Here is a 13,540-nt window from a genome sequence, read left to right on the forward strand (position 1 = left end):
TAATAGTCGGTGGCTGGTCCATTTTGTTGTTGGAGAGCTTTAAATAACAACACAGCCTTGGACGCTGCTGTGAGTGCATAACTGATCAGTTTCAGTTAGGGTTACAATGGAGGGCTTTGGAGCCAGTGTCCACTTTTTGTGATGCTGTTTTGTTGTTACGGAAAAGGCATTTAAGAATCAGAATCAGAAAAGTTTTATTGCCATATGAGTGAACAAGTTCACAACATTAGGAAATTGCTGCGGTACTTGGTGCTAACATTAAAAAAGAGCAGTCGTGCTGGAGCATAACCCAATAGTCATTGGGTGAGAGACTTTTCAGGCTAACACACATCGAAAGAAGCCACAAAACCAGGAGGGAATTCACAGTAACCCGGGGAGAACGTGCAAACTCCAAGTAGAAAGGACCAGGTTGGAAGTGAACCTGGGACCTTCTCCTGAATTGAGGCTGTCTGAGTTACGTGTGCTGCCGCCTAGTGGGTAAAAATTTGTGTCTCATCCAGGCAACTAGTTGAGACACAAATCAACCTGCTCTTCGCCAAAATTGTGGGAACACAACCTTGAATGTTTGTTGAAGTTTAGTTTATCAATAAACTTGCCATTTTTATATTTTTCTTTATATCTAATAAGTCTTTTCCACCTGTTTTGAGCTGCTGGTTCTTAAAACCACTTCACTCAACACCCACGGGTAAATAGCCAGTCAGTAGTTTGTTTGTATGTGATGCACATTCTGCAGCTTCACAGAACAAAACCATGCTGCCTTTGAACCATTAACACCAGTAAATCACCTTAAATGTGCACCAGATAAACAAAACTTAGTGACACGATCACATATAGCAGGACATGTCAACCTTTGTCCCAGAATGCATTGTGGTGACACGCAAATTTTTACCCACTAGGCAGCAGCACAGGTAACTCTGGTAGCTTCAAATGACTAATTCCATTTTTGCTGAAAATGCCCGTTGTTGATGATGGTGTAATTATAGTTTAAAATTAATCAAAATTTCCACTGTGATAATAGAAAACAGTTTAAGAGAGTAATGTTGTTGTGACCTGTATAATTTATTATGTTCTGAAAGCATACTGCCTTGTCATTCTAAAATAATCCCACTCTGAAGATCTGTTTAGCGTGGCATGCTCTTTGTTCATACTGAATTTTAAGAGATTTCATGTCTGTATAGTTGTTAGGGGGGAAAAAAAAAATAAAAAATGGGGCCAGTTTCACATAATAAAAATGGTGAGTGTTTCTTGAATAAAATAAAGAACTTTCTTGTTTGTTATTTACTCTGTGTTGGTGCCAGCATCACCACCATCTGCAGAGCTGTTGAGCTAGACTGTCAGCATGATTGGTGTTGGACTCGAGCTTGGCACTGCAGAGAAACACAAACAGGAGAATCTATGGTCCTTCCAGCCAATCAGTGTGATGAGGCTGACTGATTTCCTTTTGGTCAGCAGTCAATAAGATGATCACAGGCAGCCACACATGTAAGTGACCAGGCGAGTGTCACATGGGGGTTGGCTTATGGGCTCAGTGAGTGTTTTTCTTGCAGACTCCAGCTGCTGCAGCAGCTTTTTCCCAGAAATATAGTTGCACGTAGCTCACCAGGCTCCATAATCCAGCCCTTGTAATGGAGCCTTGTCAGTGCCCACAGCATGCACACGAAGGCCTTGTTCAGGCTGCCAGTAAAAAAAAATCCAATTTATGTGCATATCTGATTTGAATTTGTTTCCGTGAGCAAGTCTGGACAGCCAAAGGATGAATTTTTTTTTTTTTTTTTTTTTTCCCCCCCCAAAATCCATTTGAAACCTCATTCGTAGGTAGTTTGAAATGCGATTCAAATCACATTTCTGCAAATCCATTTTTGTCTGTACGCTCAAATCGGTTTTTGGGTGTGTTTTGAGACTTTTCACATCACTGTGTGAGGTCGCAGGGGGAGCTTTAAATGGCTGAGAAATGCACACCCCTCCCATGAGTGCCACTTCCTTTCGCCCCTCTCACTGTTGCTTGTTCCAAATCAAGAAGAAACAGTCAACATGAAATGAGTTTGCAAAATCATACTGTCAAGTGACAGGCATGTAACCGTTGTACAACATTGTATCCAGTGGCGGTTGCTGGCCTTTCTAAGAGGGGAAGCATAGTGACGGCTTACATCATAAAATTTGTTAACTTATTTATATGTAAATTCTGCCCTGTGTTCCTTTTCAGGTAAATTGTGTGTGACCCTATCGTACTAAGTAGGCATCTTTTCTAGGGACTTGACCAGTGTCCTCTCAATGGCACATGGATGCACATGTTCAATGCTCTTTTCATGCCTTTTATATGCCTGGTCAAAGTTGGACAGATCCCCAAAAACCGAATTTTGACAAGAGAAGACATCCCTGAGATGGTTTCATCAAGAGGCATGGCCAACAGTGCATCATTTTTGTCACAACACTTCCACTCAGCCAGCTAATTTTGTCATACCAGAAGAGCTGAAAATACTTTTTGCACCAAATCGATCTTAGATGTTGATCTGCCCTGCAGGGTTCTCAGCAGGATTCGTTCTCAGTGTAATGGGATGGAAAAGTCGCCTTTTAAAAAGCTGGGAGTTCGGTGGATGATTAGGCGATAGGACTGAGCTCCCGATGATTGATGGTGTCCCGCCCCCCAAAATCGTGCATTTATCCAGTGACCGTTGAGTTTGAGGGAATGAAAAAAGCAGTTCCATGCAATCCCACTGAAGTGAACAGATGCTCAGCTTCTACGGGCAAATACATTGACCACAGACTGTATAAGAAAAGGATTTCTTGAAATCGATGACATTGACACTATGAGAATGGATGAGAAGTTAACAAAATCGAGTCAGTTGCTTTGTGATAAGTAGCTGATTCTGAAGGAACTAGTCTTTGAGATGAACGTGTTTTAATGCATTTCTAGTCAATGAAATGTTACACAGCTGTACATATTTGACCATTTAATTTTTGACATTTTAGGGGAAGCTGAGCTTCCCTTGCATTCTTAGAGAAATTGCCTCTGGTTGTATCATTATTCTAGCACCCAATGTGGATCAGAGCTTGTTTTGTATGATACACGGATCAGATTTTTTCACTTGCTATATGTAAAGTGGACAGTCAGACAGTGAGATCATATTTGCTATATATCTGATTTGAACTGGAATGGCACAGTGGCAACCGGTTAACACTGTTGCCTCTTTGCAAAAACATCCTGGGATGGCTTCACACCTGGTCTTTTTTTGTGGCGTTTGCATGCATGTTCTCCCTGTGTGGGGAACATGGGTTCTCTCTGGGTGCTCCGACTTCCTCTCACTGCCAAAGACATGCAGGTTAGTTGAATTGGAAACTTTAAATTGACCGTAGGTGTGAGTGTGAATAGGTTTGTCTGTCTGTATGTGACCCTGCATCTTGTTCGGGGTGTACTCAGTCTCTCGCCACCATATGATTGCTGGGATAGGCTCCAGCCCCCCAGTGGCCCTTGATTGGCGTAAGCTGGTATAGAAAATGAATGAATGATTTGAACTTGCCCTCTGAACAAAGCTTAACTTCAAAACCAGTCTGTTGCTACACTGTGGCTGACCCACAAGTTGTCTCCCACAGAGTGAGCTCGGAGCGGAGGAAGGAGAAGTCAAGGGATGCTGCACGATGTCGGCGTGGGAAAGAGTCAGAGGTTTTCTACGAGTTGGCCCAACAGCTGCCCCTGCCTCACAACGTCACCTCCAGCCTGGATAAGGCTTCCATCATGAGGCTCACAATCAGTTACCTGCGTGTGAGGAAACTTCTCACAACTGGTCAGTATCTCCTGTAGATGTCCCTTGGCACTTGGTGAAGGATTTGACTTTCCATAAAGACATATGCGTATGTTTACTTTAGTCAAGCAAACCACCTCACGGGGAAGGCAGTTTGAAACGACCTGGAATCTATAACCTGCCAAAGTGGGTAGCTCAGGGTCCTGCTCTTTCCTGTCTTACTGTATGATTGTGAGACTTGGAAGCAAACCAGTGACTGCGTCTTTGGTACGAGGTCTCAAGATCCATGGGTACCACTAGAATGACTGTCAAAACAATGGTTACTTAGGAGTACTCAGATGAAACGTACCACTCAAGTCATCTTCGGCATTTTGGCCATGTGGCGTGGTTCTCTGTACATGCTTACAGGTGCCTCAGAGTTGAGGATCGCAGCAACTGCAAAAACACCAAGTGGGATGCCCACATTTCACCTGCCTGCAGCAGATAAATGTTTATTGGTACTTTTCAGAGGTGAAGATGGACTAATTGTCTGTGGTTGCCATGCAGGACCCAAGGTTGATACTTATGTTTCTAGAGTGATCATGGTGAAATGAAAACAGGAAACATTCTAAAACCTGTCAAAATGGTTCTTCATTTGTGCTGTAGCAGTCATTCCAGTCTTGACAGTGGATCATTTTAAAAGTGAAGCAGCATATAAAAATTTCATAGCATTTCTGTTGTTCCATCTTGAGGATAGTTGGTACATTTCAGGAATGTAAATAATTAATTAGTGGAAGAAAGACTTAATTGAGAGTGAGTGCAGTTTAAGATTGTAATTGAAGAATCCAGCAGGAAATCAGCTGCCTCACACGTGCATATAAACATCATGTTGTAGTTGCTCTGCATGTGATGCACACATTGTGATTGATTAATGGAATCCTGAATGTCCACTTTCTGTTGTCATCTCTAGATAAGCCCAAGGAAATGAAGGAAACTGAGCTGGATATGCAACTGAACAGCTCCTACCTGAAAGCTCTGGAGGGCTTCCTCATAGTGCTGTCCGAAGACGGAGATATGATCTATCTCTCAGAGATGTCAGCAAATGCCTCGGGCTGGCACAGGTTGGTCCAGTGCGCCCTACTACTCAATAGACAAAGTGACCCCCGATAACAAAGTGATTCATAGCACGCTATAAAATTGAAAAGTATTGGGTCTGAGAAATATAAAATGAGGCTAAGGACAAAGTGTTCTGTAGAGTTTTGAAATGGGTTTTTAAAAATCTTTTATATTTGAACAGAGAATTCTGAAGTGGTGGCGGCCGGCATGGCTGCCATCTACAGTGCATATGATGAACCGCCTCCTATTAAAATCATAATATTTTTAACCACTGTTAACATAGTAAAGAAGCTTGAATCTTCGACTGGACTGGGTTGTTGACGCGAGACCAGTCGAAGATTCAAGCTTCGTTACTATGGAAACCACCTGGAACAACTGAGAGCCTACACAGAAAACACTGTTTAACATATTTCATACCTTTTCACAAGTGAAAGACTGGTTTATACAGCTTAATTATTCACTTTTGTTGACTTTAATAGTTTTGTTTTAAAGTGATTTTGCTGTGTCCTTCCCAGCATCCCTTGCGCATATCAGGGAACCCCACGTGATCTATGACGTCTTTATGAAATGCAAGACATGGCCGCCCAATCACTTGAAATTTTCCCCTTTAGGGGGAGGAATTCTAAATTGTTTCCAGACAGTGCAAATTTTAATCATATTGGCAATATAATTATTATGAATCCCTTATTTAAATGCTAAGGAATAAAATTATAGTGGTGTTAAAGAAAACTCTTTTTATGACGTAAATCTTAAAAACTCCAGAGGCGGTACAACTTTAACCATTTGTATTTTGCAAATCATTTCATGATTTGAGTTGTTGCTTTGGTTATGTTTTTTGCTCTGAATGCCACCAGCCCTGAAAAATACTCTTGGCAAAATAATGATAGTTCTTGTGTAATGTCATACTTTTATTGAAGTGCAAGTGTAAAAAGTAAAAAAAAAAAAAACTTAGTCAGTATTCCACACTGCACATACTACACGCCATAACCAATGTCCAAAGCCACACACATCCGCCCTTTTCAGGTTTCAAATCCCGCAAAACCTCAGAGGTCGCCGCGCTGCGAGATCTCAGTAACATTGAGACACTCTGATCACGCTGCACTTTAACCGCTGCACACGGACAACAGCATTAACATTGCAATCTAAAACTATTTTTATATTGTGCCTAAAACTCTCATGAATATATTCTCTGGGTTTATAGACGTTATTGCGTTTGTTTTGTGTAAACATGCGAGAATCACAGTCTGTCTCTCCCGTTATTTCAATGGGAGTTGCTGTGAGCTACAATCACTTCCTGATCATGTCGTTCTGGGGGAAAGTGAAGTTTGCTCTTTAACGTATTGATTATTGTTTTTTACAACACTGTTTGTCCTCTTTGTTCCAGACTAATATACAAATACGAGGTCTATTAGAAAAGTATCCGACCTTATTATTTTTTTCAAAAACCATATGGATTTGAATCACGTGTGATTGCGTCAGACAAGCTTGAACCCTCGTGCGCATGTGAGTTTTTCCACGCCTGTCGGTTGCGTCATTCGCCTTTGAGTGAGGAGTGGTCCACCCCCTCGGTGGATTTTCATTGTCAGGAAATGGCGAAATGATTTGGGCTTTTTTTCCATCAGAATTTTTTCAGAAACTGTTAGAGACAAGCAGCTGGAAACATTAGAAAAATTTATCTGGCTTTCGGTGAAAACGTTACGGGCTTGGTAGAGAATAAGGAGTGTTACTGTCGCTTTAAGAACAGCCCCCAGCGGCTGTGGGGCGCGCCGCGCTCCGAAGCCGCCATCGATAGGCTGAACAACTATTTCATTTCTAAACGGATGGCTGTCTGGATCCGTGACCACCGTGTGCCATTTCTCTGGTTATCACAAGAGCTGGACATCAACCATTTTCCGGCAGATTTCACTTTTAATAAGAGATTTTGTCATGGAAAGCCGTACGGAGGCTTCGCGTGTCACGATGGGTTCGCTACTGGAGCGAGACAAAACCACCTCCGTTTTGGTCTCACAGGACGGCTTTGAGATGGCGTTCAGACAGCTGTCGGTGGTTTTTCCATCAAGTGATTATCCGAGAAATTGTGGATGTGCCTGGACATGCCAAAACATGTCCCGTGAGGCTTCATCACAGCGTTGCTTTGTGCCATGCTGCAAACTCACGCATGCGCACGAGGGTTCAAGCTTGTCTGACGCAATCACACGTGATTCAAATCCATATGGTTTTTGAAAAAAATAATGAGGTCGGATACTTATCTAATAGACCTCGTATGTCTGAAATTCGGTTTGCGTTTATTAAATTCCACGCAGATTAAATGTATCAGACACAGATTATTCGTTATAATTGTTTTAGCAAGTTTTCAGGGTATCATGCATGCAGTCTTTTATTAACGTTACGAAAAGCATAAAAAATTTACATTTTTGTAGTATAATATTCATTACAATTGTCATCATGTGGATTCTCTGTTTTGACTGCAGCGACTCTCTGGCGCGCAAGGGATTATGGGATACATGAAAACCTTGGATACACAAAAACTGTGCTAGTAATAATGCAGATATGTTACAAAGCCAGGCAGCATTCTGCAGAGTATTAAAAAGAAGCCACATTCTCATGGTTCTGGTGAAGGGGTACTCGTAAGGTCTACAACATGATGTGACGGTTTCCAGGTTTCGCTACAAACACCATTAGAAAATGTTGCAGTTGTAGATAAATGCAAGTGAAAAAAATAATTCTATACAAGCAAATAAAACTTAAAATATGACACTCAGGATGTGGCAGAAGCTACCAGAGAGCACTTGTTTTTCCCCACCACCATCTACTCATTGGCTTTTTTTTTTTTATGGTCGAAGGCTCTGTTTTAAAAAAATAAATAAAAGTGGAACACTCAGCCACTTCAGACAAGTTTATGACTTTCAATTGTAGTGCAAGCAAAAATTCTTAAAACGTGTTTGCAAAAGTCTGAGTTTAGTTTTCTGAAATGAATCAGAGATGTGCTCATGTTCTGTCTTCTGCTCCTTCTTTGCAGTTTGACCTGACTGGACACAGTGTGTTTGACTTTACACACCCTTGTGACCAGGAGGAACTGAGGGAGCTGCTGGTTCACAGAACAGGTGAGACAGGACAGCCATCAGCCAGCAGTCCCGTTCTGTCAGAACACTTCTGGTTTTCTTATTTGACAGTGAAGAGTGATTAAAGTCAGATGGTGAACTTTGTTGACCTTGTAACAGTGCTGCATCATGGTCTCATTTGCTTTTGATGGCAGTTTATGTTTGTTTACCATATTCAGTTTCATCTTCCAAGGCTTCCATTTATACTGTATTTGCACTGTAATTCCTGGCATCATTTGTTGTCAGCAGATGCTGCTTGAACACTCGCTTAGTACTGCACTTTAATCATTGTGACGTCTGCCCTAACAGCTGGTGGCTCCACTTCTTTTATTACATTTTTTGTTCTTTATTGCAGCTCTGTCTTTTCTTTGCATGCACATGAAAGCTAATGTTTGTTGGGTAAACAATGTTACACTAAACACTTTTTTAGTAACAACTTGAAACAATGTTACTGGCCAAGACTGGAACAAACAAATGGATTTCTTGTGATTCCAGGCTCCAAGAAGTCCAAGGAAACAAACACAGAGCGCAGTTTTTTCCTTCGAATGAAATGCACACTGACGAGCCGGGGCCGCACTGTCAATGTCAAATCCGCTACGTGGAAGGTAAAAGCCTTTAAGCTGTATTCACATTATCACAGATAAACATATTTTGCACCATATTGAAAGTTGAAATGTATTTACCTTAAAATGCGCAAACACAGACCTTTGTACGCACACAATTAACATACTCAGTGTAGCAACGGAGGACAGGTTAATGACAATAACAAACGTGTCAGAATTTCCAACAACAAATTCCTTTCTTGTCGAGAGCAAAGTTAAAAAAAAACAAAACAAAACATGAACCTACATTGGAATACACCCCCTTTAAATGTGTCTTATAAAATAGACTGAAGTATGACATAAGTGCAGCTAATAGCATGGCTAATGCGAGCAAGTTTGGGGATGCGGTTATAGTGCTATCCACAGTTCTGGGGTGGTAGAGATTTCCACAGTCCAGATTGCAGTAATCTGAACACAACCTTCAGAGTCCTGGAGAAAAAAATTATCCATATTAATGAAGCTGAACCACTTGTTCACTATTTATTCTGAGACAGTTATGTTTAACATGTCTGACACACTGTGTCATTTGTGATCGCTGAGGTGTCAAATAGTTGCTACCCTCCTGCTATATTTTCTAGGTGCTACATTGTTCAGGTCATTTGCATGTACATGAAAGCGTCACTGAACAGACTCCCAATGGGCAAATACAACCACCTTCGCCCTATTTGGTTTTGATCTGCGACCCTATCCCACACCCCTCCAACATTGAGGCTCCTCTGGACACCAAGACTTTCCTCAGTCGGCACACGATGGACATGAAGTTTACATACTGTGACGAAAGGTCAGTGTGGATGTCTGAGTGGGTATTTTATCCTAAAGAAGCTTACATGTGTGGATAAAACACCCTACTTCAGCTTCTTACTCCCAAGTGCTTGTAGTTTCCTCTTGTAGTCATGCAGAGCCACCTAGTGTTCAATGGAGACACTACAGAAGCTTGATGTAATAATTCGTCACCTTGTGATTTAAAAATAATTTCTGTTGTCTCTGTAGGATCACTGAACTCATGGGTTATGACCCAGATGACTTGTTGAACCGTTCTGTATATGAGTATTACCATGCCCTGGACTCGGTCCATCTCACCAAATCTCATCACAACTGTAAGCATGAGTGCATTACTTAACAAGTGATGTTGAAAATCAGTGACGATCTACACATGATAATCTAACCAATATTTTTTTTTTTCTTAGTATTTGCAAAGGGTCAAGTCAGCACAGGTCAATACCGGATGTTGGCAAAGAGGGGAGGCTTCGTGTGGGTGGAAACTCAGGCTACTGTCATCTACAGCAATAAGAACTCTCAGCCACAGTGTGTTGTCTGTGTCAACTTTGTGCTCAGGTACTTTAGAGGCTCTTAATTTGTCAAGTAGTTTTAGATGTCTGACTTTTAAATTGCATATGAACATAAGAGGTGAAAGTTCAAAGAGTTCAGAGTTCGGAAAGAACAGCGTTTTAAGCAATTTTTTTTATTTAAATAAGCAGATTGTGTGCACTAACCCATGGTGGCATGAGCAAATGTCAATATGCTTACCAGTGACAAGTAGCACATTTGTACAGAAGACATTTTCTAAATGCAGTTTTGTGATTTTGACCTCAAAATCAATAGATTTCTTGATGGTCACTGTGTCATGCACATACAAAGTTTGGTGACAGTCAGGCCAGTAAAACTGAAGTTATGTCACTCACAAGTGATATGTTGCCTGACTGACTGCTCACACAGTCACATCTTGACCACTGGCTGCACCTTGAGAATAATAATAAAACACATATGTGTGATTTCATATTTTGATGGTTGTTCCTTTGACATTTTCATTATAATATCACATCCTGATTGGAGACATTTGATAACTTTAATTGGGATCAAAGATCTAAAGCACGATCTGCCCCTTGATCAGGATGAAATGAATCTGTTATGTTGCTCAGTTACAGGTAGATAGTTACTCTTTTAATTTGGGGTTGTTAAATTCCAGCTTCTCAGTTATTCTTCAAGTCACCCAGTTGCAGACACACCCGAGTTACCCATTTGCTGCTGTTTACTCAGTTACCCATAGCCACTCCAAGTTAGTTATCCTCTAATTGTTACCCTTATTCATTGATTTTCTACTACTTTCAAGTTACTTAGTTACAGGAATCTGATTACAGTCAGTTACTCACAGGTTAATCTGTTACATTTACTTTGGTACTGTTACCCTAAATCCCTTATTTACTCTAAGCCATTGAGCTTCATTTCAGGTTGCCTCATTTACTGTTAGCTACTATGCGATTACAGGCAGGTAAACAGGATCAGAATCAAAGAAATCAGGGTCAAAGAACAAGGATCCACTATTTAACTTGGATTAAAGGCAGCCACGACCCCTTGATATGGATCAAAGAAGCCAGGGTCTGTCTGTTGATCAGGATCAAAGTAGCCAAAGACAGTATGAGGATCAAATGAAAGATCTGCACCTTATCTCTGAATTGGCCCTTCCTTGGCCCAAGGTCTAATGTTCCACCAAATGTCTTAGAAACCTGTGTTGATGTGAGAACCTACTGGCTGAGTAACTCACTAACTGACTATCAAATAGCAATCAAGCAAACACTGGTGGAGGTGATTAATGTGACCACACAATTCTGACTTCTCTCCTACAGTGATGTCCAGGAAGAGAAACTGGTCTTGTCTTTGGAACAAACTGAAGATGTGAGACCAGTAAAGGAGGAGCCGCAGGAGAAAGAAAAAGGAGAAACTGACTACGCAGACATGCCTCCAGCGGTGTTGAAGGAGGAGAAAGGCCCTGATCTGGATGTGATCAAGCTGTTCAGCCAGATGGGACAAAACAGCCCACAGGACAGCCTGTACGAGCAGCTGAAGGAAGAACCTGAGGCCCTCACCCTGCTGGCTCCAGCCGCCGGAGACACAATCATCTCCCTGGACTTCAGCTGCCCTGGTTTGTGGTCTCATACATACACTCAAAGCTGTCCTCAGTCTCATTGTGAACATCATCGTCAGGCATTTTTCATGTATTTATATACGGGGTGATTTAAAGCACTTTGATCTTGCGGCAGATTCTGAAACCCAGCTCCTGAACGATGTCCACCTCTACAACGATGTAATGCTTCCAGCCTCCAGTGACAAACTGGCTCTGCCTCTTTCTCCGTTGCCACCCAGTGAGCCTCTCCACGTCAGCACTGACACCTCTGTGATCGAAAAGACTGAGACATTTGGTCAAACCCCATCCACAACACCAAGCAGCCACAGATCGCCACAGGTCAGACTAAAACCCACAAGCCTTAGAATGAGTGGCATTTGAATTTCAGACAATAAATAACTAACATTTGGTCTCTGTCCTCTTTAGCCGGCAAGTCCACTAGACTTTTGTTTTTCCATGGACACAGACATGAACTCCGATTTCAAACTAGACTCTGTGGAGAGGCTGTTTGCCATTGATACAGAGCCCAAGACCTCATTAAGCACCCAGGTACAACGTTAAATTATAGATTTTACTGCTGTTAAATAGTTCTCATTGTTTATCCAGTGCAGTGATTCATAGTCCCCACCCGCCTTACAGGAAATGGAAGATTTGGAGACGTTAGCTCCGTACATCCCCATGGATGATGACTTTCAGCTGCGTGGTTTGACTCCAGAAGAGCCTCTACGTGGACCAGACCATTCTCTTCAGAGCACTCCTGTCCACAGCTATCCCAGCTCCCCTTTCAGCTCACCAGGCAGTTCTACAGCTTCCTCAGTCGCAGCTTCCCCTGAGCCAGAAAGCGCCCCTCATCTTGCCACAATCCTTGCTAAGAGGTAAAGTCTTACGAACCTGCACAGTCTTCTCTGGAATATGTGACATTCCTGTTGTTTTTCCTGCTTAGCTCAGCATCAGTATCACTGTCCTCAGGACCTTATTGCTGGACAAGGAAGTCTCGCTCCAGTCCCTGGCAGCTCAGAACGTACAGCGCAAAAGAAAACTAGAGGGCTCAAAGGAGGACACAGGACAAGTAAGTTCTTTGCTTCCAAACTTGGATCACATTTTAGACTTCAGATTTCTGAATGTCTGTTTTTGTCCAGGGAGCTTTTCCCCAAGAACAGCTGCAGCAAGGGAAAAAACTGAAAGCCTCTGAGTCGGCGAAAACTGCCACAATCGCACCAAGGACCATCATTCTACTGCCTACAGGTGAATAATCTTCATCTGGGTAAGACCACATCACATAGCCTCTGATGCAGATTTCCCACATTAGCGCTCTTGAAGTTGCTGTGAAGAAGAAGAAAAAAAAAAAAACACAGCAGGGACACACTGTGGCATCTCCATTAGAATCCCGCTCTGGAAACAATGCATACAGAAAAAGAGTTAAATCCTATGCTGAATAAATTCACACAATTATCGCATAACATTTACGCTTTGTGTTGATCAAATACAGTTTGGAACTGAGACATGAAGTTAATGACCTCTGCTCCCTCTGCTAAGTTTTTGAAAAAATGACTTGTCTGGCACTATTTTTCATCATTAAGTTATTATCCTCAAGATATCAGCACTAGCTTGGTTTCCATGACAAATTTGCACAAAAATTAAGTAACGTTTTCAGAATGTCAACAAAACACTGAGTGAAGGAATGCGAGTGGATTTTGTCCTCTTGCGATAATTACCGACAGTGAGAACTGTAATTGGCCGCAGCAGTGGATGGATTCCTGATAAATATTGCCATTTGTCTAATCCCATATTGCTGTAATGTCATATTTTATAATATTTATCAAACGATCTGTTGCTTACTCCATCCTAATGTACTAGACTAAAAATTTTAGAATTTCTTGTGTCTTTTCTGTACCTCATGTGACCTATAACACTGGCCAACACGATTTTTCTTGCATGGAGTTTTTCAACAGATGTTGGGTAATTTGTGGGCACTGAATCCTAATCTGGTGTTAATTTTTGCCAATCACATCACGTTTTTGAGATATGAAAACATAGTCCCCGTATCAAGCATTGAAGCAAAAGCTGAAGTCTCGCACACCTCTTCAGCGCCATAAACAA

At 41.7% G+C, this 13,540-nt stretch overlaps 1 protein-coding gene across 1 annotated transcript in view; it reads left to right on the plus strand.

Moving 5' to 3' along the window:
- Positions 1-13,540, plus strand: part of LOC117500721 (hypoxia-inducible factor 1-alpha-like) — a 32,630-nt gene that overhangs the window by 17,295 nt on the left and 1,795 nt on the right. The window contains 14 exon segments of the mRNA XM_034159487.1: positions 3,592-3,782; positions 4,690-4,809; positions 4,812-4,840; positions 7,855-7,939; positions 8,432-8,541; positions 9,117-9,319; positions 9,529-9,635; positions 9,726-9,873; positions 11,163-11,458; positions 11,577-11,779; positions 11,867-11,989; positions 12,080-12,315; positions 12,410-12,509; positions 12,580-12,685. Of these exon segments, the coding sequence (XP_034015378.1) occupies positions 3,592-3,782; positions 4,690-4,809; positions 4,812-4,840; positions 7,855-7,939; positions 8,432-8,541; positions 9,117-9,319; positions 9,529-9,635; positions 9,726-9,873; positions 11,163-11,458; positions 11,577-11,779; positions 11,867-11,989; positions 12,080-12,315; positions 12,410-12,509; positions 12,580-12,685 (2,057 nt within the window).

This window comes from Thalassophryne amazonica, chromosome 19 (genome assembly GCF_902500255.1).
Source record: "Thalassophryne amazonica chromosome 19, fThaAma1.1, whole genome shotgun sequence".
Lineage (NCBI taxonomy): Eukaryota > Metazoa > Chordata > Actinopteri > Batrachoidiformes > Batrachoididae > Thalassophryne > Thalassophryne amazonica.